Source organism: Branchiostoma belcheri, unplaced genomic scaffold, assembly GCF_001625305.1.
Source record: "Branchiostoma belcheri isolate BF01 breed outbred unplaced genomic scaffold, Haploidv18h27 scaffold31, whole genome shotgun sequence".
NCBI classification, from domain to species: domain Eukaryota; kingdom Metazoa; phylum Chordata; class Leptocardii; order Amphioxiformes; family Branchiostomatidae; genus Branchiostoma; species Branchiostoma belcheri.
This window is the reverse complement of record NW_017803921.1, coordinates 1,994,073-2,018,737: the sequence shown is the minus strand read 5'-3', so window position 1 is coordinate 2,018,737 and position 24,665 is coordinate 1,994,073. Positions and strand designations below refer to the sequence as shown.

The window sequence follows — 24,665 nt, the reverse complement described above, 5'->3', positions numbered from 1 at the left end:
TTGCCTGTGGTTGATAGTATAGATGTAGTTGCCAGCTCTTCAGTTGTAAGTAGTGTAGTTGGAGGGACTGTAGAGTGTTCGGTTGTATTTTGTGTTGGCACGACAGTCGTTATTGTTGTTGACTGAGGCATGGTTGTTTCTCCAGTTGTTACACCTGTGGTTGAAGGTGTTGATGTAACAGTGAGTTCTTCAGTTGTAAGGAGTGTAGTTGAATGGGCGGTTGTTTGTTCAGTGGTATGTTGTGTTGGTTGAGATGTAGATGTCTGTGGAGTTGACACCACAGAGGTTTGTGGAGGCATGGTTGTTTCTTCAGTTGTTTTACCTGTAGTTAATAGCATTGATGTAGCAGTTGTTTCATCCGCTGTAACTAGTGTAGTTGGAGGGACTGTAGAGTGTTCGGTTGTGTATTGTGGAGTTGACACGACCGTTGTTTCATCAGTCGCTATTGATGTTGACGGAGGCATTGTTGTTTCTTCAGTTGTTTTGCCTGTGGTTGATAGTATAGATGTAGTTGCCAGCTCTTCAGTTGTAAGTAGTGTAGTTGGAGGGACTGTAGAGTGCTCGGTTGTATTTTGTGTTGACACGACAGTCGTTATTGATGTTGACTGAGGCATGGTTGTTTCTTCTGTTGTTACACCTGTGGTTGAAAGTGTTGATGTTACAGTGAGTTCTTCAGTTGTAAGTAGTGTAGTTGAAGGGGCGGTTGTTTGTTCAGTTGTATGTTGTGTTGTTTGAAATGTAGATGTCTGTGGAGTTGACACTGCCGAGGTTTGTGGAGGAATTGTTGTTTCTTCAGTTGTTATACCCGTAGTAAATAGCATTGATGTCGCAGTTGTTTCATTCGCTGTAACTAGTGTGGTTGAAGGGGCAGTTGTTTGTAAAGATGTATGTTGTGCTGTTTGAGATGTTGATGTCTGTGGAGTTGACACCACCGAGGTTTGTGGAGGCATGGTTGTTTCTTCAGTCGTTTTACCTGTTAGTAAATAGTATCGATGTTGCAGTTGTTTCATCCGCTTAGTTGAAGTTGATGTATGATCGGTTGTTTGAGGTGTAGATGTCTGTTGTGTTGACACCACCGAAGTTTTCTCAGTCGTCAAAACTGTAGATGGAGGCATGGGTGTTTCTTTAGTTGTTTCAGATGTGGTTGAAAGTATTGATGTAGCAGTGAGCTCTTCGGTTGTAAGTAGCGTTGTTGGAGGGACAGTAGTTTGTTCAGATGTATGCTTTGTCGTTTGTGATGTAGATGTCTGTTCAGATGGCATGACTGTGGTTTCTTCAGTAACTAGTTGTGTTGTTCGAGGCATAGTTGTTTCTTCAGTTGTTTTACCTGCTGTTAATAGAGTTGATGCAATAGAGGATTTCTGCGTTGTAAGAAGCGTGGTAGAAGGGACAGTGGTTTGTTCAGATGTGTATTGTGTTGTCTGAGGTGTAGATGTCTGTGGAGTTAAGATGACCGTGGTTGGTTCAGTCGTCATTGAAGTTGATTGAGGCATGGTTGTTTCTTCAGTTGTGACTGACGTAGCTGTCAGCTTCTCGGTTGTATGTAGCGTGGTTTGTTCAGATGTATGTTTTGTTGTTTGAGGTGTAGATGTCTGTAAAGTTGACATCACTGAGTTTACGTCAGCCGTTATCGACGTTAATTGAGGTATGGTTGTTTCTTCAGTTGTTTTACTTGTGGTTAAAGTTGTAGAGGCAACGTCCTCTGTTGTATGTAGCGTTGTTGAAGGGTCAGTAGTTTGTTCGGTTGAATGTGCCGTGGTGTCACGTGTAGTTTCCTGTCGTGTTGATATGACTGAGGTTTCCCCAGTCGTCATGACAGTGGATTTGAACATGGTTGTTTCTTGAGTTGTTTTACCTGTGGTTGTTGTGACATCTTCTGTTGTAGCCAGCGTTGTCGGAGGCATCGTCGTTTCACTAGTTGTTTTACCTGTGGTTGATAATACTGAGGTAGCAGTGGCCTTCTCGGTTGTAAGTGGCGTAGTTGGAGGAGCAGTGGTTTGTACAGATGTGTGCTCTGCTGTTTGAGGGGTAGATGTCTGTTCAGATGTCATGGCTGTGGTTTCTTCAGTCACCATCGACGTTGTTTCTTTAATTGTGGTTGATGGTATTGATGTAGCAATGGTTTCATCCGTTGTAAGTAGCGTAGTTAGAGGGACTGTTGTTTGTTCAGGTGTATGGTCTGTTTGTAATGTAGATGTCTGTTCAGATGTCATGACCGTGGTTTCTTCAGTCACCATCGACGTTGATCCAGGCATTGTTGTTTCGCCAGTTGTTTTACCTGTGGATAACAGGGTTAATGTAACAGAGGCAGCCTCTGTTGTAAGTAGCGTGGTAGAAGGGACAGTGGTTTGTTGGGATGTAAATTCTTTTGTCTGTGTAGATGTTTGTTGAGTTGAAACGACCGTGGTTTCCCCAGTCGTCAAAACTGTTGATTGAGGTATGCTTGTTTCTTCTGTGGGTTTATCTGTAGTTGATACTATGGATGTTACAGTCAGTTCCTCGGTTGTAAGTATGGTAGTTGGAGGATCGGTTGTTTGTTCAGATGTATGTTGTGTTGTCTGAGATGTAGATGTCTGTTGAGATGACATGACCGAGGTTTCTTCCGTCGATATTGGCGTTGATATGGGTATAGTTGTTTCTCCAGTTTGTTTACCTGTGGATAATAGGGTTGATGTGACAGAGGCAGTCTCTGTTGTAAGTAGCGTGGTAGAGGGGACAGTGGTATATTGGGATGTAACTTTTGTCTGAAGTGTGGATGTTTGATGAGTTGAAACGACCGTGGTGTCCCCAGTCGTCAAAAGTGTAGATTGAGGTATGATTGTTTCTTCTGTGGGTTTATCTGTTGTTGATACTATGGATGTAAGTATGGTAGTTGGAGGACCAGTTGTTTGTTCAGATGTATGTTGTGTTGTCTGAGGTGTAGATGTCTGTTGAGTTGAAACGTCCTTGGTTTCCCCAGTCGTCAAAACTGTTGATGGAGGTATGCTTGTTTCTTCAGTTTGTTTGCCTGTAGTTGATAGTATTGATGTTACAGTCAGTACCTCGGTTGTAAGTATGGTAGTTGGAGGATCAGTTGTTTGTTCAGATGTATGTTGTGTTGTCTGAGGTGTAGATGTCTGTTCAGATGACATGACCGAGGTTTCTTCCGTCGGTATTGGCGTTGATACTGGGTGTAGTTGTTTCTTTGGTTGTTTTATCCGTGGTTAGAAGCGTTGATGTAACTGTCGATGCATCTGTTGTGAGTAGCGTAGTTTTAGGAGCAGTAGTTTGTACAGATGTATGTTCTGTTGTCTGAGGTGTAGATGTCTGTGGAGTTGGCACGACTGATGTTTCGTCAGTCATGATTGTTGTTGAGTGAGGTACAGTTTCTTCAGTTGTTTTTGTACCGGTTGCTATTGATGTATCAGTGACTTCCTCGGTTGTAAGTAACGTAGTTAATGGGGTGGTTGTTTGTGCAGATGTAACTTCTGTTGTCTGAAGTCTGGAGGTTTGTAGAGTTGACAAAATCGTGGTTTCTCCGGTCGCCGTTGTTGTGTTATGCACAGTTGACAGCACCGTGGTATCAGCAGTGGTGACATCAGCTGATACGTGTGTTGTGTGAAGTGAGGTAGGTGGTGCTGTGCTGCCAACTGTTGTTACACCTGGTGGCAGACGTGTTGTAGCAAAGATAGTTGTGTCTACATTAGATACATAATACACATGTTTCCACGTGAGTTTAGCATGTCAGTATGGTTAGTAGTGTGAGAATGAGTATTGACATTTGTGGAAACGTGTATTGATATATCTGCTGTGATAGGCTATGTTTAGAAATGTTGTTGACTGACGAAGTCGTCTTGTTGACAAGAAGTGCTGATATTTGATAACTTAGATGTGCGTTGAAAGATGCAGAATGACGGTGTCAGACAATCTCGGTATCTATTTTTGTAACGTGTGTTGATAGATCTGTTATAGTATGCTGATAGAGCTGCTTTGTGAAAATATGGAGACTTGTCATTGATATTTGCGTAGTGGGGTTTGTTTCACTATGATATGTGTTGATATGCCATGTGTCGATTTGTATGTCGGCATAGGGATGTCGGAATATCTTGTTATAGTGCTGTGTTACGCATTGGGAGATTGTACTGTAAATTGCATGCATCAACATCTATGGGCATGTCCTAAGTTGCACCTCGTGAACCTTTCACAAGAGGGCGCACATTCTTAGTCCTTTACACAACCATAAATATGATGGTTACATTTACTCACCATCAGTAGTTTGTCCTGACACCGTGCCACAAGACTGACCAGACAGACGGAGGTCTAGCTCCCTCCACGTCACAACCACGAGACACGCACACACCCATGACCGCAGGGACGGCATCCTGACCCCGCCTCAGTCAACCGACGGGACCACCACGCTGGGAGCAAAGTTGTCAAAACGGAAAAAGTCCATAAAGATGCCAAAATACACAACAAAATCGCCAACCAATCAGGAACCAACCAACCAACCAACCAACCAACCAACCAACCAACCAACCAACCAACCAACCAACCAACCAACCAACCAACCAACCAACCAGGTGACGTCATACCCACAATCTTTGGAACGATGTCAATGGACCAAGTGACGTCACCAAACTGATCGTATTCCTATCCCAGCGTTATTCGTTATTCACAATATAATATCGCATTTCAAAACCTCACTCAACAGTGATACAAGGATGACCCAAAAGAATGAGTCGATCCATTGTGAAGACTACAGTTTGCCAACACCTGTGTTGTTAGTAATTATTGGCTGTTCTAAACGGGCGTTGCCCCCTGTATGAGTTGTAAGGTTGATTAAAGCTTACAGTTATTTAGAAGGCGATTGTTAGCTCGCCAAGATGGCGGGTAATAGGTCACTTGACCTTTAGTATTTCCTGCCCAACATAGCAACGTCACATTTTGTGTTTGGTTTACAGAACGTCAGCATGGCGTAGGGGTGTATGCTAAGCAGAACGGTAAATCCTTGGTGTTAACTCTGTGTATGTAGGATAAGACCAAAGCCTGGGCGTTAGCTCTAACGTAACGTTTGGTAAGCCTGGTAACCTTTCAAAGAGCTCTAACACACGTCATGGCATCACTCTCAAACGCTACGCCGGGTAGTTTATGTAACAACGGACCGATTTTGTTGGGGTTTTGCATGTATTGAAGCTATCGTCTCGCTGTGTCATCTCTAGAGCGGAGATGGGTGGGCTAAGTATTATCCCATGATAATTGGTTAACCTGTTGTTATCGTTGCCTGATGCTGTAAATATTTGCCTTCTCCGTGGCTTTAATATTTATTTAGCGGTGGGCTCGAGGGGAAAGTAGGTTTTCGCTTTATTTGAAGTCTGAGGTATGAAATTCTATGGTATAGCAGAACTATAAAACACATTTTCCAGGTAGGAGAAAAATCATCGCAAACTTTTTTTGCATTTACAGCATCGTAGTTTCAAGACGCAATGAGGCACCTCCCCCCTCTATGCAAAATATATAGTATAATATACGATTCGCCAAAAAACAGTTACTCAAGCAACTGGATATGATTTTGAAAACGTCAGACGTTTCAGCTAGTATCCACTAGCTTTCGTCAGTGACTGAGAGACCAGAGGGGAAAGCAGGTTTATATACACAACCTATTGATTGATGTGCAAATATATACGATTCGTCCCCCCCACATAGAGTGCACTGTAAAGTGATATACTGTGAATGATAAGGCAGATTAAAAATGGAAGTAATTTAAAAAGAGTCGAGTTAAACAATGCCTTACATGGGAGTATTGCAAACCAAATAAGGGGATAGGTAAATAATAGCATACAATTCTATTTGGTGTCTAACCAACGTTACACCGTTTGGTTCAGTTGACACAGTTTAGTTACTTTTATGTATGCATGAGGAGGCACAACACAATAACGTTCTCGTATCTATACCTAAATAGCTTTTATATTATGCACGTTGGGTGTGTGCTTTCGTGACCACGACACTTAGCCCCTGGAAACACGCATTAACTTATGAATATTTCATTCACTTCTTTAACCCTTCATTTCAATGGGTTATAAATGGGATAACGTCTTATAATTGTGTTACTAACCAAAGTGGTAAGGAACTGTCATATTCGCAGTACGATCGCAAACTGAAGGCATTCTTGGGATAGTGGTGCATATGTCGTTGCTCAGTTTTACAGAGACGATGTTGTTCCTGCCCTCCCCTCAAATGTTTTGGGTGTTCTGCTATTTCAACAGCACACTTAACTTTGGGTGTTCTGCTATTTCAACAGCACACTAACTTTGGATGTTCTGCTATTTCAACAGCACACTTAACTTTGGGTGTTCTGCTATTTCAACAGCACACTAACTTTGGATGTTCTGCTATTTCAACAGCACACTAACTTTGGATGTTCTGCTATTTCAACAGCACACTTAACTTTGGGTGTTCTGCTATTTCAACAGCACACTAACTTTGGGTGTTCTGCTATTTCAACAGCACACACACTAACTGAAAAAACGTTGAAATGACTGTTCAGTTATTCCACAGTGTTGTCTACTCCCTAGAAATTTTTGTGGCAGGTTTAAGGCTCTTTTGACTAAATGTTTAAATGGGCGTGCGGTAATGCTCGGGACTGTTCCTGATCAAGGACAAATGAGTAATTACAAAAGTTTGACAGTGCTCGTTATATTGTACAAAGTTGATAGTGTTGACCCCCCCCCTTTTCGAAAGAAAAAAGTCTCTGCTCCTAACTAAACATATTGAATAATCGTCCAGTGATTCCCAGCAATGGCCTTGTACCCCTTAACTGAGCTTTTGCTCCTTACTGTACAAAGTTGATGGTGCTGTCTCCACTCTCGAAATTTCGTGTATGTTTTTAAAATGCTGCCTTTAAATAGCCGTAATTCTCAAGGCCGTTCCTGTTTAAAAACACGCGGGTCAGTACACAAATGTGACAGTACTCGGTCTCCTACAAAGTTAACAGTGTTGCCCCCCCCCCCTCGAAATTTCATGACAGATTTTTAACTTCTTCTTTTTCTTTAAAAATGTTTAATTGACCGTTCAGTATTGCCCAGGGCCGTTCCTGTTGAATGACAAACGGACTATTAGGCAAAGGTGACAATGTGAAGTCGTTAATTTTTCCCCTAAAAATTTCATTGGAGTTTTAAGAGTTCTGGTTTTCAAGGTTCTCATTTCCACTAAATGTTTAAATGGCCGATCAGTAATGCCTAGGGCTGTTCTTGGTGAAGGACACATGGGTCATTACACAGATTTCAATTAGAGTTGACGACAAGTTGTTTAGTTCTAAAATTATTGAGTGCCCCCTCTCCCTCCCAGATCTCCTATGCATGTTGCTTTGGTGGCTAACATGGACGTTAGATTCTCAGAACTACTACAGTTAGTGTGCTTCATAATGGGACAGTGTATTCTGCAGAGGTTGTTGACCGGGTGTCTCCATACAGGTGTCACCCATTCTCTGACTGAGGCTAGTCAAGCGGAAATTCTCACGGGCCGCGGGAAGTTGTCAAGACAGGGCCGCGATCAGTGCACGCTGATAAGAACGTTATGGGTGTTCTATTCAATTTCACACAACTAATTTAGAAAAAGATCCATCGTTATAAGTCAAAACCGTCACTCAACCAACCTCGACGTGTTTCCACATATTTTAAAATAATTTTGTCAACAACAGGGATCGAATTATAAACAAGCGAAATTCGGACTCCTGCGTTTGTTTTTGATAACAATTGACAAACATGAACATTCCATTACATAGCAAAAACGTTTCTCAAGAGAAAAATTGCAACTTACATGAAACCAGAAAGAAGTGTGTCCTGAGTCCAAATGCTTAGAAAGAGTAAGGAATGCTCCTCAAGGAATATACAACGATGTCAATCCGAATGGTACACATGCACACGCGAAGATTTTGATCGAACTTGATGTACCGATCAGAGCTTTAGTGTTGCTGTGGCCATTTCAATGCCAAATAGTCGTCCCAACACACAAAACTAAGCTCATGACATCATCACAATCGGCACACAACGGTAGAAGACACGCTCTTCAGTGACAAGTCCACAAATATAGCCAGATTTGGTGCCAAGCCAGTAAAGTATCATCACAGTTTTCACAGGCTAGTGTTCTGTTCTTACGGTACAGCCTCTCAAATTTGACGTGATTATACACTTGTTAATTACCGCCCTTCGGGCACTTGCTTCCGGCTAGACTGATCCAAGTTTAACATGGCACGGGGATATCTTGATCTGTCAAATTCATTTAGAGAAGTTCTAAATATCAGAAATAACTGTACATTTGTAAATAACTCTTTAAATGAATGCAAAACGGATGTGAGGTGTTTTAGACGGTGTTGCCATTGCTGAGTTTGTCAGGTGTATACAAGTGAAGACAACAGACCGCCTGTGTCTGTACGCAGTTGTTTCTGAGGGAACATTTTTTCTCACGGGAAGGAGTCGTTTGATAATTATAGCTCGGATGAGTTCACTGACAGCATAGGTAGGGGCTGGGTGGGCTGGTTACATGGTCTGTGATTAAACATACATAATCAGGGCATTCTGTTACAACATACTAAACATTACCTTACAAAAGCACGTACTTGATCTTAAAATATTGATGACAAAAGCTGCATTTTTCTTATATGACTCTAAAGTTAGATAATAATTAGAATGCATTCAATTTCATACTATAGAGTAAGTTAGGAACTGTAACAATATAGAGCATGTACTTTATGATTTAAGGACCTCTTATGTTACAATTATAGACCCCTGACGTCTTATTTCAGATCAGTTTACCAATTGCCCACGGCAACATGCCATATCCGGAAAACAGCCTTAGATACGATTTTATCAATATCTTGAACAGTGCGCTTGTGTAGAATAGTTGTAACTACGTTTCCCTTCCATAGTATACACCTTACCGTATTATTGTTTGGTTTTGAATCTACATCTTGAGGCGGGTAGTGTTAAAAGGATTGCGTGTAGCTAATATCAGAAGACCTTTTGGTGACCCGTAAATAAGACCACTTTATTTCTGGCCAATTAAACCGTACATGTTAAGGGTGTAACCTGTGTTAGGACTGTATTGTTCCCGTACCCTTAACGCCGTGGGAAGACAGTGATCTTTACACAAGGTGCGTCACCTCAGGGAGATACCATCTGCACCACATAGGGGAGTGAAGGTTATGGGACCCACGACATGCGCAGACGTGACTGCTACCGTCACCCGTAGTGACGGAACGCTTGGTGACGTCATTATCAAACGATACTCCACAGCTAAACAACGACATGGAATAACGACACCTATGGTGGCTTCTATTAAAGTAGCCTCTAAACCTTGCCGAATTGACTCTCTACTCATAGACGTTAGTTAAGATAAATTGAATAAAAATTGACCCTCGCTGTTTTGTCACGTCTGGTAGAGAAAGGCCACTCTGTCTCATAAACGTTCCATTGATTGTACCTGGAAAGACCTGTACTTAGCTTTTACAGCATAAACGGTAAATTCAAAGTAGCCTTAGTGACAAGCTCTTTATTGAACACAACATACTGTAAGTCCTTTTCCAGTGGTCTATGATAATCCTCACATTCAAAGCCACAACAACGATTCCATTGATTGTACCTAGAAAGACCTGTACTTAGCTTTGACAACGCAAACGTTAAATTCAAAGTAGATTCATTATAGCATTAGTGACAAGCCCTTCATAAAACACAATATACTGTAAGTCCTTTTCTAGTGGTCTATGATAATTCCGGCATTCAAAGCCACAACGACGACAAATTTCTTACCAGTAGCAGTAGCTATTTATATTGATACTTTTGTCTTCGCACGTGTTCATATATATTGCCTTACAAAAGAATTACATAAATATTAAATTTTGACACAGACAAGGCCGTTGCATTGATACATTAACTATTCCACCTATTCACTACTCGCCATTATATCTCATACAATGCATATTGAACGTCATTTTTTCTCCTTATAATACATGGGCGTCACCAGTTTTTAACAAAGAAGCCGAGGTCATTGACTTCTCAACGTCCGGTGTTTTTTTATATTCTTGTTGCAGATACGTTTGTAACTCTATAATACTCAAATATAAATGATTCATATTTGAAGCACTGACTATGACTATCTGGAGAATTATCTGGAGTACCATAGGAAGGGGAATTTATTTTTCTACAATTTCACCAGAGGATTATAGAAAAGAATAACTGTAACCATGCTTAATGCATGTCCGGACGCGTGTTTTGTCTCAGGGGCCTTCAACTTTGACATATTACCCACAATACATTGCGCCTCGCATGCGTGGTTGGATCCCTTAACTCACTTATTACAAGAGTCATAATATAAAACTTAAAGTCAGTTGAAACAAAACGATAAAGATTCCTTTGTAGTTGTGTTCCGTAGTTTAAGTATTTCTAGCAATAAATGTAGAAGGTATGGCGTGTTAATAATACTTCATCAACTATAATGCCATGTACTACGTAATATGAAATAAATCAAGCAACTAAATTTAGTACTGAATAAATTCAGATGATTGAATAATTATATTTTACGTTGTACGTTCTACATGGATGTGTAGCCTTCATTGACGAAAATGCAAAAAATTGTAATCTGACTCATTGATTTAATTTAAGACACATTACATATAAAGCTTAGCTTAGGAGATGAGCCTAAACGTAAACGTATTATCAGACGTACTTACGTGTATACCGATTGACATCAAGGACGTATTTTTGTTCCTTACAATAATATATCTTTATCGTTGAATAATTTCATTAGGCTGATGAATGATTGAATAGCAATGTTCTTTATTCGCACCCACTTGTTGTGAATAAAGGACCTTGCTATTCAATATATATCGTTATGCAGTACCATTCGTATTAGTATTTACATTTTATCATAATATCTTCCTTTGGTGAAAAATTGTTGCTAGAGTACTGGGGGTATGCCCGTATGTTCTGTCATAACACAGTTAAACAGTTCGCCCATTTCTAAAAATATAAACCTATGGCCATGGATATTATTAGGCGTACTTTGTATCCTTTTTATATGGCAGCGATCATACATATGCTTATGATACATGTATAATATCCTCTTACGATCATTAAGCGATATCTGAAGTCACCCATGTGTTTTACTTTCGTCTACACAGATAAAGTACCATCTGATGCTTGCTCTAGATTTCAGGACATGACAGGTTGGCATCGATCATAACAGCTAGAGATAGAAATACCTTCCATATCTTCTACATAAAATGTCTTGAAATATAGACTACAATCCACGTGCACATAGCAGTTTCATAAAAAAGGACTATTTGTAACATTGAAATTGAACCTACCTTAATATGAAGTATCCTAATCAATCTTACATGCCCGCACTCCCAACCGCTGGAATGTTTAGGTCTTTCTTACGTCGGTTCCACATATGGATTTACTACACCACTTATGCTTATCATCAAATGGTTTGAAAATACTCCACTTCATCCAGCGGCACTTGTAATGAATCGATAGAGTGTTTACTATCACGCACCATGCGGTACAACTATGTCCCTAGATGATTGCAAACCGATGAAGGAAGGACTACTCACAACAATAGAAGACTTAAATAAGTAATAAGTTCACCCAGCAACCGGCATGTCTGTCCCCCAAAGGGACCCCTGTTGTCTAAAACCACCAAAGCATGGCGGTGAATCATGGTCTATTGTCAGTCGGGACGTTGATAGTTTGTGTTTGAAGTTCGCGGTATCTGTTGCTATCTTGTTTCTAATCTTTAATTTCGGATTGTTTACACGATGTGCTTTTATAACTGTCAATTATTAGATGCTGTGATATCAGCATTTGTAGATATTAGTAATAATCTCATTCATCTAAGAATGCATACAATTCAATGATGGCATTTTAAATTTGTAATTGTGTTAATTATGTGTCATTTCCCTCGCTATTTTGGGATACACGAAAAAGGAAAAGACTGGTAACTTAGGCCGATTCACCTTTAATTTTCGAAATCGATTATCGGTTAGTAAATCTGGTGAACTGGTTTTGTTAGATAATTCAGTACTGCTTAGATACTACATGTACTACCAAACACTTCTATCCTAACAAGGTCAAGGCCAGGATACTTAACAGGATGCAGATATCTTCGACTACTAGTATTTGTCATGGGGGTACAATGGTGTTGAATCCCTACTGGTGAATTATCTCTTTTATCTAATAGGATTTACCACAGTCGTGGAAGGATTGACATGGCATGGCATGTGATTACCACATTTTCAAGGTGTCAACACTGAGAATAGACTGTAAGGTTAGAACCGCTCACACTAGAAGTAAGATCTTTAACGTGCTCGAGACGTGGCTCTCCACCCTTAAACACGGGATCTCCAGCTTTACGTCCCATCCGAGAAGGAGTCCCTATTAAACCGAAGCTAGGTACTCATTTTCACCGGCGTCAAGTGAGAATATAGGTGTCTCTTGGCCAAGTGCACAACACTGAGGCCTGCTAGAGATTCGAACCCACAGCCTTCGGATTCAACAACCCTAACCACAAGACTACCTTGCCACCTAGCTATCCAGAAAGACAAAAGTTATCGCCAAGATGGGGACAGGTAATAAGACTTTAAACGTCGTCCAGATATTCTTAACAGACGGCGAAGAATCTTCCTCTCCGGATTGGTGTCTTTCCAATCTTGTATCGCAAGGGGGAGTCGAGTCGTGGGGGATGCAACACAAACAGCACCTCTACAATTTATATATACATAACCAGAAACAAAACAAATACAAGACTTGGAAATAATTAAAAGGGTCCCACACAAAGTATTATCTAGTCTGGTATTATCAAGTCTGAAAATGATTAAAAGGGTACGACAAAAAATTTTCTAGACTGGACAATGACTAAAGAGAAAAAAAAAAACCTATCTGTAGAAACATAACTGGAGCTGATATGGATAAGCAAAGGATTCCCCGATGCAAGAATCTCTGTACGTCTACTCAGACAATACGACAAATACGTCAAACAACCTTGGCAAAAAAGGACAACAGACAAACTGCAAGTAAATCCACAGCAACAGCCGAAGACATCCCGGTCCGTCATAGTTCTTGTGGCACGGCATCAGGACAATTAAGGAGGTTCAACCTCCCTGAGGCAATCAATCATATCAACGAAGTAAGATATTGATATCTGACGTACTAGAAATAAGATTGTAGTCATACCTGTTGTTGCCTCCCTTGAAGTCAGTATATCTGTAGTAATAAAGGAGGTTGTACCAGGCGTTGTGTCAAGGGAAGAAAATGCTCCAGTAGTTTCTAGGTCAGTAGTCCCCTTCGTAGTCGCTCTAGATGTTCTGATTGTAGATTTCGGCTCTGTAGAAAAATCTGTGGTTGGTAATTCTGTCGTAACAACTGTACTTGGAGGAGCACTTGTTTTCAAGGTGGACAACTGTTCTGTAGTTTGTTCCGTTGTTCTCGACTCTGTTGATGTTGTCAAAATGGTAGACTGTAGTTCCGTTGTAATATTTGTCGTTGAAGATTCTGTAGACACAACTGTAGTTGGAGACGTTGTTTCAACAGAAGACAATAGTTCTGTGGTTAGTCCTGTTGTTCCCCTCGATGTCGCATCAGATGATATACTGGTAGATAGTGGTTCTGTAGTAAGACTTGTAGGTGATTCTGCAGATATAACTGTAGTTAGGGAAGGTGTTGTAACCTTCGTACTCGCATCAGAAGATGTTATAATGGTAGATGGTGGCACCGTGGAAAAACGCGAAGTTGGTGATTCTGTAGACACAACTGTAGTTGCAGACGTTGTTTCAACAGAAGACAACTGTTCTGTGATTTGTTCTGTTGTGACCGACTTTGTTGTCCCTTTCGTAGTCACATCCGATGTTAAACCGGTAGATTGTGGTTCTGTAGTGATACGTGTTGTACGTAAACCTGTTGACATAATTGTAGCTGAAAGAGGCATTGTTTCAAGGGTAGATAATTGTTCTGTGGTTTGTGCTGTTGTTACATATTCTGTTGACGCGCTGGAAGTAGCACCAGATGTAATAATGGTAGATTGTGGTTCCGTAGTTAACCCTGTCATTGGTGATTCCGTAGACACAACTGTAGTGGGAGGCGTTGTTTCAACAGTGGATAGTTGTTCAGTGGTTTGTACTGTTGATATTGACCATGTTGATGTCAAAATTGTAGATGGTGACTCAGTTGTTATTCTTGTCGTTGGTGCTTCTGAAGACACAACTGTAGTGGGAGGCGTTGTTTCCACAGTGGATAGTTGTTCTGTGGTTTGTACTGTTGATGTCAAAATTGTAGATGGTGTCTCAGTTGTAATTCTTGTCGTTGGTGATTCTGTAGACATAACTGTAGTGGGAGGTGTCTTTTCCACGGTGGATAGTTGTTCTGTGGTTTGTAGTGTTGATATCGACCCTGTTGATGTCAAAATTGTAGATGGTGACTCAGTTGTAATTCTTGTTGTTGGTGATTCTGTAGACACAACTGTAGTGAGAGGCGTTGTTTCCACAGTGGATAGTTTTTGAGTGGTTTCTACTGTGGATATTGACCCTGTTGATGTCAAAATTGTAGATGGAGACTCAGTTGTAATTCTTGTCGTTGGTGATTCTGTAGACACAACTGTAGTGGGAGGCGTTGTGTCAAGAGTGGGTAGTTGTTCTGTGGTTTTTACAGTTGATAGGGACTCTGTTGTTGTCAAAATTGTAGATTGTGACTCAGTTGTAATTCTTGTCGTTGGTGATTCTGTAGACCCATCTGTAGTGGGAGGCGTTGTTTCAAGAGTGGATAGTTGTTCTGTGGATTGTACTGTTGATGTCAAAATTGTAGATGGTGTCTCAGTTGTGATTCTTGTCGTTGGTGATTCTGTAGACCCATCTGTAGTGGGAGGCGTTGTTTCAATAGTGGATAGTTGTTCTGTGGATTGTACTGTTGATGTCAAAATTGTAGAAGGTGTCTCAGTTGTAATTCTTGTCGTTGGAGATTCTGTGGACAAAACTGTACTTGGAGGCTCTGTTTCAACAGTGGATAGTTGTTCTGTGGTTTGTACTGTTGATGTCAAAATTGTAGATGGTGACTCAGTTGTAATTCTTGTCGTTGGTGATTCTGTAGACACATCTGTAGTCGGAGGTGTTGTTTCAACAGTGGACAGTTGTTCTGTGGTTTGTACTGTTGATAGGGACTCTGTTGATGTCAAAATTGTAGATGGTGACTCAGTTGTAATTCTTGTTGTTGGTGATTCTGTAGACCCATCTGTAGTGGGAGGCGTTGTTTCAATAGTGGATAGTTGTTCTGTGGATTGTACTGTTGATGTCAAAATTGTAGATGGTGACTCAGTTGTAATTCTTGTCGTTGGTGATTCTGTAGACACAACTGTAGTTGGAGGCGTTGTTTCAATAGTGGATAGTTGTTCAGTGGTTTGTACTGTTGATAGGGACTCTGTTGATGTCAAAATTGGAGATGGTGACTCAGTTGTAATTCTTGTCGTTGGTGATTCTGTAGACACAACTGTAGTTGGTGGATGTGTTGTTTCATCAGTGGATAGTTGTTGTGTGGTTTGTTCTGTTGATAGGGACTCAGTTGTAAATCTTGTCGTTGGAGATTCTGTAGACACAACTGTAGTGGGAGGCGTTGTGTCAACAGTGGATAGTTGTTCTGTGGTTTGTACTGTTGATGTCAAAATTGTAGATGGTGACTGAGTTGTGGATAGTTGTTCTGTGGTTTTTACTGTTGATGGGGACTCTGTTGATGTCAAAATTGTTGATGGTGACTCAGTTGTAATTGTTGTAGTTGTAGACACAACTGTAGTTAGAGGAGGCGTTGTTTCAACAGTGGATTGTTCTGTGGTTTGTACTGTTGATGTCAAAATTGTAGATGGTGAATCAGTTGTAATTCTTGTTGTTGGTGATTCTGTAGACACAACTGTAGTTGGAGGAGGCGTTGTTTCAACAGTGGATAGTTGTTCTGTGGTTTGTACTGTTGATGTCAAAATTGAAGATGGTGACTCAGTTGTAATCCTTGTCGTGGGAGTTTCTGTAGACACAACTGTAGTTGGAGGCGTTGTTTCAACAGTGGATAGTTGTTCTGTGGTTTGTATTGTTGATGTCAAAATTGTAGATGGTGACTCAGTTGTAATTTTTGTCGTGGGAGTTTCTGTATACACAACTGTTGTGGGAGGTGTTGTTTCAACAGTGGATAGTTGTTCTGTGGTTTGTACTTTTGATAGGGACCCTGTTGATGTCAAAATTGTAGATGTTACAGATGTTGTATTTTCAGTGGAGTACGCTATCGTTGTCTCCGGTGTGGTAAAAGTCGTAGAGCCTGTAGTCCCTACACTTGTAAAATATGATCCTCCAGGAGTAGACGTAGGCGGCTCGGTACCTGTTGTATTTGTTGCCAATGCTGTAAGGGCAAAAGATATCATTTGCGATTGTAGAAAATATTGTATAATTTGAGAATCATCATCTTTTTATGTTCCAGTTGATGTAAGAATTATATCAGCACCATCCTGAAACTGAGAAACCAGAAGCTACAAGGAAATTGGGATTTTACAAACAACGATGCTACTCTCCAAGCAGAGGTTAGGGCTTCGGGCAGGCGCAGGCACAGTACGTTCTACCGACGTGCTTCCGGAGGTAAGGCTGTAGCCTAAGATAAAGTTTTACCCTCTTCTTACCCTTAGTACACCACAGTCATGTCAATTTCAAATGTCATTCCTTGCAGATTATGCCAGATTTGGACTAAAAGTTTGACCTTTGATTAGAAACTCTTCGTCATTTGTTTTCCATGCACTGTCACGAAAGAACTGGGTGTGCAACTTGGTTTCCACAACACAGCGTAAACATTCCGCAGGTATGCATGCACTTTTACATCCTTCCGGATTACATGTATAATCTCAAGGATAATTCTTTAAAGGTCATGTAAATACGGTGTTATTCAGGGGATTGGCAAATGGCTTACCACAAAGCAGTGGAATCATTGCCATTGCAACCTAACAACATATAGGGTATCTTCTAACAGTACACTTACTCCCGAGAATAATTTCATCAGGTTGGTGACTGATTGAACAGCAAGGTTTATTTCTCACAATCAGTTGTTTGACAAGAGCCGAAGTTTCTAGTTTTACTGCCTACAAACGTAAGTTGATTATGACATACACACTATTATATATTGTTACAAAAAAGAGGTTCCAAATGTAAAGGATTGTTATATGCAATATATAGTGTCATCCAACGGTACTGAGCTAATTCAGTCCCAAATGTATGTAAAGTATTGTTACATAAAAACACTTTTAACTTACCCGTAGTGACGTTTGAGAGAGACACCAACAAAACCAATATGGCGGCTTCCCATATTTGGACAGACGATGCTGAGTTCGTTGACCCCATGATGACGGCCAGGTGTTAAAATCTTCTCATCCTACCAGACAGAACAGATATGGTTTAAAGGTATTAGAAATGACATAAATATAGTGTTACCATTGTTGAACCCAGAAAAATATTGGATTTCGAATTAATGAATTTCGTGTTGTCTAAAATTAGTAGTTTTAAGTACGGGGTGAAAATGTGAAATGATAATAATAATTGGTCTATTGAGAGGAAATAGTGCTAATTTCTGCTAATAATTTTTGCCAAGGTTCCGCTGACCTAAATGTGTTTTTAACCGGTGTAGACTCACCCATTTGAGAATTTGTAAATTTGACTCCTCAAATTATCAAGACAAAGCAGAAAGTATGGGGCATATTTTTGATAAATTACAAAACGAAATTCTCCATGCTCAATTCAAATACCAAAATATATTTCTTAACATTCCTTATCATGAAAGTCAAAACATGATCAACCTGCAGTTATAACCCCATAAATGAATATGACATGCCTAATATTTCCCCACTACAAATGGAAGCACCACAAAGCCATGAATCTGTCTCCTGTCATCATTTATTTATCAACATTTTGAGGCCAAACCCCAAGTGGCTTCAACTGTCAGCATCATGGGATAGCAAAGTTACCCTCACCGGGACAACGGGCGCCTTTATAGGGCACGCATGCGCTTTGATCGATTTATAGCCATTCTTCACATAAATCTGTCTTCTGTCACTACAATTGTTGCTTTAGGCGATGAACCGCGATAGTATATTAGATACATCCCATATTTTTGCACACATACAGGAGAAGTCGTCATTGGATATGGCAGGGACAACACTAGTAGTTTAGGTACCCCCTGGGCTTCGATACACAGGGTACATTATTTATTCCTTATTATTCATTATTTATTCCAACAATTCATGACTAGATATGAAGACGGCACACTCAAATGATCTCAACTTATTTTTATGCCGCCCCTAACAGAGGACAAAAACATGACAGAAAACTAGAAAGGCCGACATTTGCTTTGGAGCAAATACAGCAATGGCTTCACCACATTTTACGACATGGCAGGGAAAGAATGAGAAACACAAGGGAAAACAATGCTTTACATTGATATAACTATAGTATGAAGTAACATACAACTAAGACTACAACAGTTGGATAGCTATTCCCTACATTATTGGTTAGGATTTTAATTGCATAATGCAAACTGTTGATTTTCAAGAAAAAAAGAAGTGTTCATGCCCCGCATTCCAATGCTGGAGCAGGAAAGCTTGAAATACCTACCAAAACACTTGAATACAGACATACTGTCAGTATGGAATGGATCTGAGCAGGTATTAATTAAGTTAAGCCTGTTAAATTCCAACAGCCAATCAGCAAGGAGAATAGAGGAAAGCTGCATACCTATTGGTTGATGCCCTGCATTCCATTGTGATGACTCATGCCCAAATGTGGTAACACTGCACACTAACTCAGTAATACATTTGCTATAACACAGCCAAAAAACTCAAATAAAACCATTCTAAAAGCCTGTACCACAAAAATTTAAAAAACGCCTAGGGGTATTTGCCCACTGTACCTCCATACCAAATTTCAGGACCTTAGGCCCTAAAATGAAGAAGCTGAATCCATTTAAAAAATGGCAGGAGAAGAAGGAGAAGGAGAAGGAGAAGAAACATCAGAAAAAGCAATATGGGTTCACCACCACTTCGTGGTGTGGTGAACCCATAAATACTCCTTTTCACATTAAAAGTGAGTTAAGTGAGGAGTATTAAGTGCCTTTCTCAAGGGCACAAGATCGGTGGCATGTCAGGACTCAAACCCGGGACCTCATGGTTCCGAGTCGAGTACTCTGCCGCTACGCCACATGTGACCCCACAGGGTACACATCACACAAAGGCGGAAATTACAGTATATTCAACAATCCTGCCATGGAAGGTTGGTGGACACTGCACCCTGTTCTTTACTCACAGCGAATACAAAAGGTTAAGGTCCGAAGGGGTATAAGGCGGTTTATATTGCATCCGTATCCGTATCTGTGGTATTACCGCTACAGGCTTCGCAGACACGCGGCAGCTGCCGGCTATATTGCACTTATCCTACGTATGATGTAGCGGATCAGTTACATGTAGACACAGTTGACTAACAATCCTTTTACCCAGATCATACCATGTTACTACCGGCTATACTAACGACTGCTCCAGAGGAATTTAATTACTTTGTGAACAGCTAGACTAAATCCAGCGGTCTGGCCTGGATTTGGGCACTTGTATACTACCAGAAAATCGCCAAACGCAAACCACTGCGCAGAGAAATGTGGAAAGGAGATACAACAATAGTGTTACATTATCAGAAAACGCATGGTAACTATAACAATCTTGTGATCAAGATGTACAGTCGACACCGAAAATTTGGAGGTACGTAATCTACCTTACAAAAATACAGTCACTGATCGAAGAATTTCTACTAACTGTTAATTCTACGTGACTGATGAACCTCTTCAACGATATAACAATCTTGATTTTTTTTTCGTTCTGACGAATACACAATAACTGTTGTTTCTTTTATAATATCTTGATCGATACAGCAAAAATGTGGGATCTATTTCAAACTCGAATGCATACAAAGAAAGGCACTGCATGGCGTACTAATCAACATGTGCGTAGCTTATTGTGAATCACTGTATTTATTTCAACCGATTTAACTCATGGGTTAACGGTACGTTACATCCGCACAGACACAGCCTTTCTGTGCTTTATTCCAGTGTTGTGAGCCCACAAAAATAATGATGAAATTCAAGGTTTTCTACATGTTTTACGGCACCTATAACGTTAACAAGAACTATGAGTTTTTTTATACCTTGACCAATGTTCTTTGGATCTACGATCTAATACCTAAATCTATACGTTTTCCACATTACAAGTAAAACGAGTTTCGCTCAGAATAAGGAGAATCTGATTTCTTGATACTAGTACATTGTACTACCTTTCTAGCCAGGAGGTAAGGATGTCATTATGCATGTATGACCAGACGTGTGTTAGGTCAGCGCTACATTGGGCGTATCCCTCCTTAGAATGGCTTAGCTTGTAGTTGAAGTGACAATACTAACAAAAGCTCCTCTATCGCCAGGGGTCTTTGCGACATTTCATGGGGCTGTGCCAAGAATTTTAGCCTCTATCAGGCTTCAGAGGCGACTGGAAAGTTTGGTCAAATTGACAGATAACCGCCGATGTTCAACGCTCTGAAGCGCATACTGTACTACTTTAGCGGGCTATTTCTCCTAGCAAGTTATCTGTCTGTTTGGCCAATTTCTTCTCTTTTCAGCTAACTCTGAAGCCTGGAAGAGGTTACAAGAATTTTACTTGAAAGCCCATGGCCATATCAGTTAAGATGAAAATAATGTAGAACATGTAGAATATAGCATGACACTACACGTGCGTGAGCTATATATGCCGCATTGGTCTACATACCACATAGTGATGCAATTTTTGAAGTTAAGAGTTAGATGTCTTGTAAGATACAGAAAACTCACCTTTGCAAAGTTAAGATGACGGGATTCAGGCCAAGCGATCACGGAAACGTCTTTACTCGTTACTCCTTAGAAACCTCCGCCAAGACTGTGCCAAGTGCCTAAAAGAGTGGAAACTCCCACACTATTTAATTATGAAGCACCCTTAAGTAGATTGTTCCCACGGCCCAACCAGGTGTCGTAAGATGATGGACGAAACCAAAGGGTAGAAAGGGGGTCGCGGTAAGCTTGCGTGCTGAAAGATATGAAACACAAGTCACGGAATACTTTTGAGCCATTACATGCAAGTAACAGCACGTAATGAGAGATAGCCGTATTCACTGCGAGCTATAGTGCTATGAGTTATGGTTGAAATCGTCGCTGATTGAAGTTAACTGGCGTTTCGCCTTCACTTCGTTCGAAGTTCTCATCTATTATTTAGACCTAAAGTGCTAGTGAAGAAGAATGATATTGTCAATTTCACGGTCAGATCATGTATTCCCATGTCGGTTACTACAAATGCCACCACATGCCCCCCTCCCCTTCAGTTATCGGGTTATATTTAAATATATCATTTTTTGTAAATACATGTTAGATTCATCTACATGTATTTACCGCAATTGTGAAGGGTTTTTCCTAGAAGTCAACCCGGTGGCCAGATTGTAAGGGAAGGACCTGTACTCTTTTGGACTAGTGTGGTGGGTTCTTTAACGTTCACCAGGCATGGCTCTCTTCAAGCAAAGACAGTCCGAGAGGACGTCCCTAACCAAAGCTCGGTGCTAATTTTTTACCACAGTCGAGTTAGAAACTAGGGGTAAACATTCAGTATGTGTATACGCCTACTATAGATGTTGGACACCTACGTAATGTGTACTATCAAATATATTTCGTGGGTTTCGCCGATAATGTTTACGTGTATAGAGCACAAGATAAATGAACTCCAATGACACTGACATTTATGAATACTTATCGCTGTATAGGTCTCATCCTTGGTGTAACCGGCGAAGCTCCGTAGAAATTCATGCGTGTAAAACCGACCTGACACTTCACCTTTGAGTTAATCCTTTGGGGATTATCTATCGATTTATTTTGTTGGTATAAAAAGTATGTCGTTCATTGTGAATAGAAAATAATCATTCTGATAAGCGAAAATCTATTGACACTATGTAGTTATGACTATTAGGTCTCCTTGCATACATAACGATAAAACCAGTATATATTCAGTGTATACTAGAAGATGGATTTATTACACATAAAAAACAACATTGTCGAGAAGCGCAAATTCTTGTCGTAAAGCTTGTCAGAAGGGATTATTTCTCCAGTAGCAAAACAAACAGAAGAATCCTGTCCATTGTACCCTTCACGCCGTGTCTTCCTACCTATCAGTGCACACCTGGTCTGGTGTGCGACGTTGCCATGCCAACGTGACCTGACGTAACGCAGTCTGTAGTAAAGTTAATCCGGCAGGAAGGGCGGAGACGTCTGGACAACTTAAGTGCGACAGACGGTCCCGTCAGGCGGTGAAGGGTGACAGTCACCCTTGCTAGGTGTGTCGGCGGCCCCTTTGATCACGGTTTGGCATGGTGGCGATGTCGTGAGCTGTCGTTGTCATCTAAAAGTCGAGATAGACATCTAAAAATGTGTTGTCACGCTAATATTCAAGCAGATGGAAAGCGAAGGATAATATCTTCACAGACATTCCTCAAAGTTGTAAGATCACGGTGTGAGTGCGTGCGTGTGTTTGTGTGTGTGTGTTTGTGTGTGTGAGTGTGTATGTGTGTGTGTATGTGTGTGTGTGTGTGTGTGAGTGTATGATTGTGTGTGTGATTGTGTGTGTGTTTATTTGTATGTATGTGTGTGTGTGTGTGTGAGTGTGTGTTTGTGTGTGAGTGTGTGTGATTGTGCGTGTGTGTATGTGTGTGTGCGAACTTAGTAATAGTTTCTTAAAAATATATATATACCTGCAAAGACGAGGCGCTTCCAAGCACGCATGAATTACAACAACGACCCCTATCGACAGGTACCCGAACTCATCTACTCTATCCAACTTTGTTAATATTCATGACGTCATAACCAGCTACATTGCACGTTACTCTTTGCCCTTAGTAATATGCGGCTCGAGATGTCTCACTGAGTGACGACTGCGGTGTGATACATGTCGGTTAAAAGAATGAAGGATGGATACTGCATTTTAATGATCTTTTTACACGAAATTACAAGTTCACAAAAATATAATAAGAATGCCAAATTTAAAATCCTTGAATGGAATATGCAATAGGCATATCGGGCAGCCAGTATGTAATTAAAGTACAAGACACTTAAACGTATGATATAGGCGGTCCCAAGTTAGCAAATACTCCAATATAGCCGCAGGTGCTCTCTGTGCACTGTGTAATCTGTTACGTCATAGCTGTGAATGTTGCACCTCATTGGCTGGTATGTGGACCGTACCACAATGGACGATCCGTGGGGGTGCAGGACTACAAGTTAGTCTATATCTAGACTGGTTTGTACATTTGTACATTACAATAGAGTATAATATTAGTGCAGCACCTATGTTACATACGACCTGGCTAACATAGTTTTTTTTTTGCTCTCGAAGAGATCTGCTTTGAGATTGGGTTCCGTCAGCTGTTTACACAGAGGTTCAGCCGAACGTTCGCACGTTTGATAATATATTTGTACAGCGTTATACCCACGTTCCGTTAGCACACAGTACACGCGTTGTGTTTACAATATAACACCATTTACCGCTGTAGCCTTGACTAGGGCCCAGGGCCTCGTATGCCGTATGGCTACCTTTTTGCGAGCATCTACTACAAACTTGAAAACAGTAAATAGTTGTATTACATTCAAAGTATTATATTTGTATGTTCCAATGACACTGTATAACGTTTTTGTTATACGAACAATTTGGTAAAATGCCCTGAACACATAGTACATATAGCCAAACAATACAGACCCAATGTTACATGTTTTAAGTTAACAGCCGCAAGTCCTTTTCCGCCAGATTTAATTTTCTTTGACAAGTGACGTCACCTGTCTTTTTTTATATTCAACCACGTCTTGCAAAGTAACATGTCTCATACATACATACATACATTTTTAATGGATAAAAAGGCAACTGCCTGTGTGATCCATATCTGAAACCTTAAAACTACTACATTACAATAGATAAATTACAAAAATATAAAATATACATTGTCCTCGCTAATACATGTACTTTGGCGATAGTTACTTAAACGTTCAGATTTACAATATTAGAGTTGTACTTATAATGTCAGAGTTCAGAGTTGTTATGATCAAGTTATAATGTCCAGAGTTCAGTAGTTTCTAACATTAAACGTTCAGATTTACAATGTTCAGAGTTGTACTCGTCTTGTAATGTCCAGAGTTCAGAGTTGTTATGATCAAGTTGTAATGTCCAGAGTTCAGTAGTTTGTAATATCCAAAATGTCAGAGTTTGTAATGTTCAAAATTCAGAGTTGTAATGTCCAGAGTTCAAAGTTGTAATGTTCAGAAGTTGTAATATCTAATTATGTGTATTCCGTCCCCCTCCAGTAACTGTCCAGTCTTGACTTAAAGAGTTAACAGTGTCTGCTGCCACAACATCTGCGGGAAGGCTATTCCAAGCATTTATTGCTCGTACACTAAAAGAGTTTGATCTAGTTAACTTCTTCGCTTGTGGTTTGGCGATTTTTGTATGGATGGCCTCTGGTACGTCCATCTACGTTTAAGTTGAACAGCCGGCCTGGGTCGACACGGTCGAAACCCTTGACGAACTTGAAG

At 40.4% G+C, this 24,665-nt stretch overlaps 2 protein-coding genes across 2 annotated transcripts; both read right to left on the bottom strand.

Annotated features, from left to right (window-relative positions):
• Positions 1–39: 39 nt before the first annotated feature.
• LOC109474474 (integumentary mucin A.1-like) lies at positions 40–4,360 on the bottom strand. The gene is made up of 4 exons (XM_019774766.1): positions 4,246–4,360; positions 1,856–2,086; positions 124–850; positions 40–67 (listed from the first exon to the last, which is right to left on the bottom strand). Exons 1-4 carry the CDS (start codon positions 4,358–4,360, stop codon positions 40–42), a joined length of 1,101 nt encoding a protein of 366 aa, XP_019630325.1.
• Positions 4,361–13,327: 8,967 nt separating this feature from the next.
• Positions 13,328–17,679, bottom strand: LOC109474473 (mucin-5AC-like). Its single transcript, XM_019774765.1, has 5 exons — positions 17,676–17,679; positions 15,860–16,400; positions 15,311–15,445; positions 14,069–15,190; positions 13,328–13,535 (listed from the first exon to the last, which is right to left on the bottom strand). Exons 1-5 carry the CDS (start codon positions 17,677–17,679, stop codon positions 13,328–13,330), a joined length of 2,010 nt encoding a protein of 669 aa, XP_019630324.1.
• Between the last annotated feature and the right edge of the window lie 6,986 nt (positions 17,680–24,665).

What these genes read in the sequence shown, in the direction of transcription:
- LOC109474474 (XM_019774766.1), bottom strand. Translation starts at nt 4,360, where the DNA reads ATGCCGTCCCTGCGGTCATGGGTGTGTGCGTGTCTCGTGGTTGTGACG. An exon ending in AGATGTCACAACAACCACAG is followed by an intron (nt 851 to 1,855) that starts GTAAAACAACTC and finishes CAACCACACTAG; the next exon opens with TTACAGCGAATGAAACAACT. An exon ending in GGAGAAACAACCATGCCTCA is followed by an intron (nt 68 to 123) that starts GTCAACAACAAT and finishes AACACTCTACAG; the next exon opens with TCCCTCCAACTACACTACTT.
- LOC109474473 (XM_019774765.1), bottom strand. An exon ending in TCACCATCTACAATTTTGAC is followed by an intron (nt 15,446 to 15,859) that starts ATCAACAGTACA and finishes TCCAATTTTGAC; the next exon opens with ATCAACAGAGTCCCTATCAA. An exon ending in TCACCATCTACAATTTTGAC is followed by an intron (nt 15,191 to 15,310) that starts ATCAACAGTACA and finishes TACAATTTTGAC; the next exon opens with ATCAACAGAGTCCCTATCAA.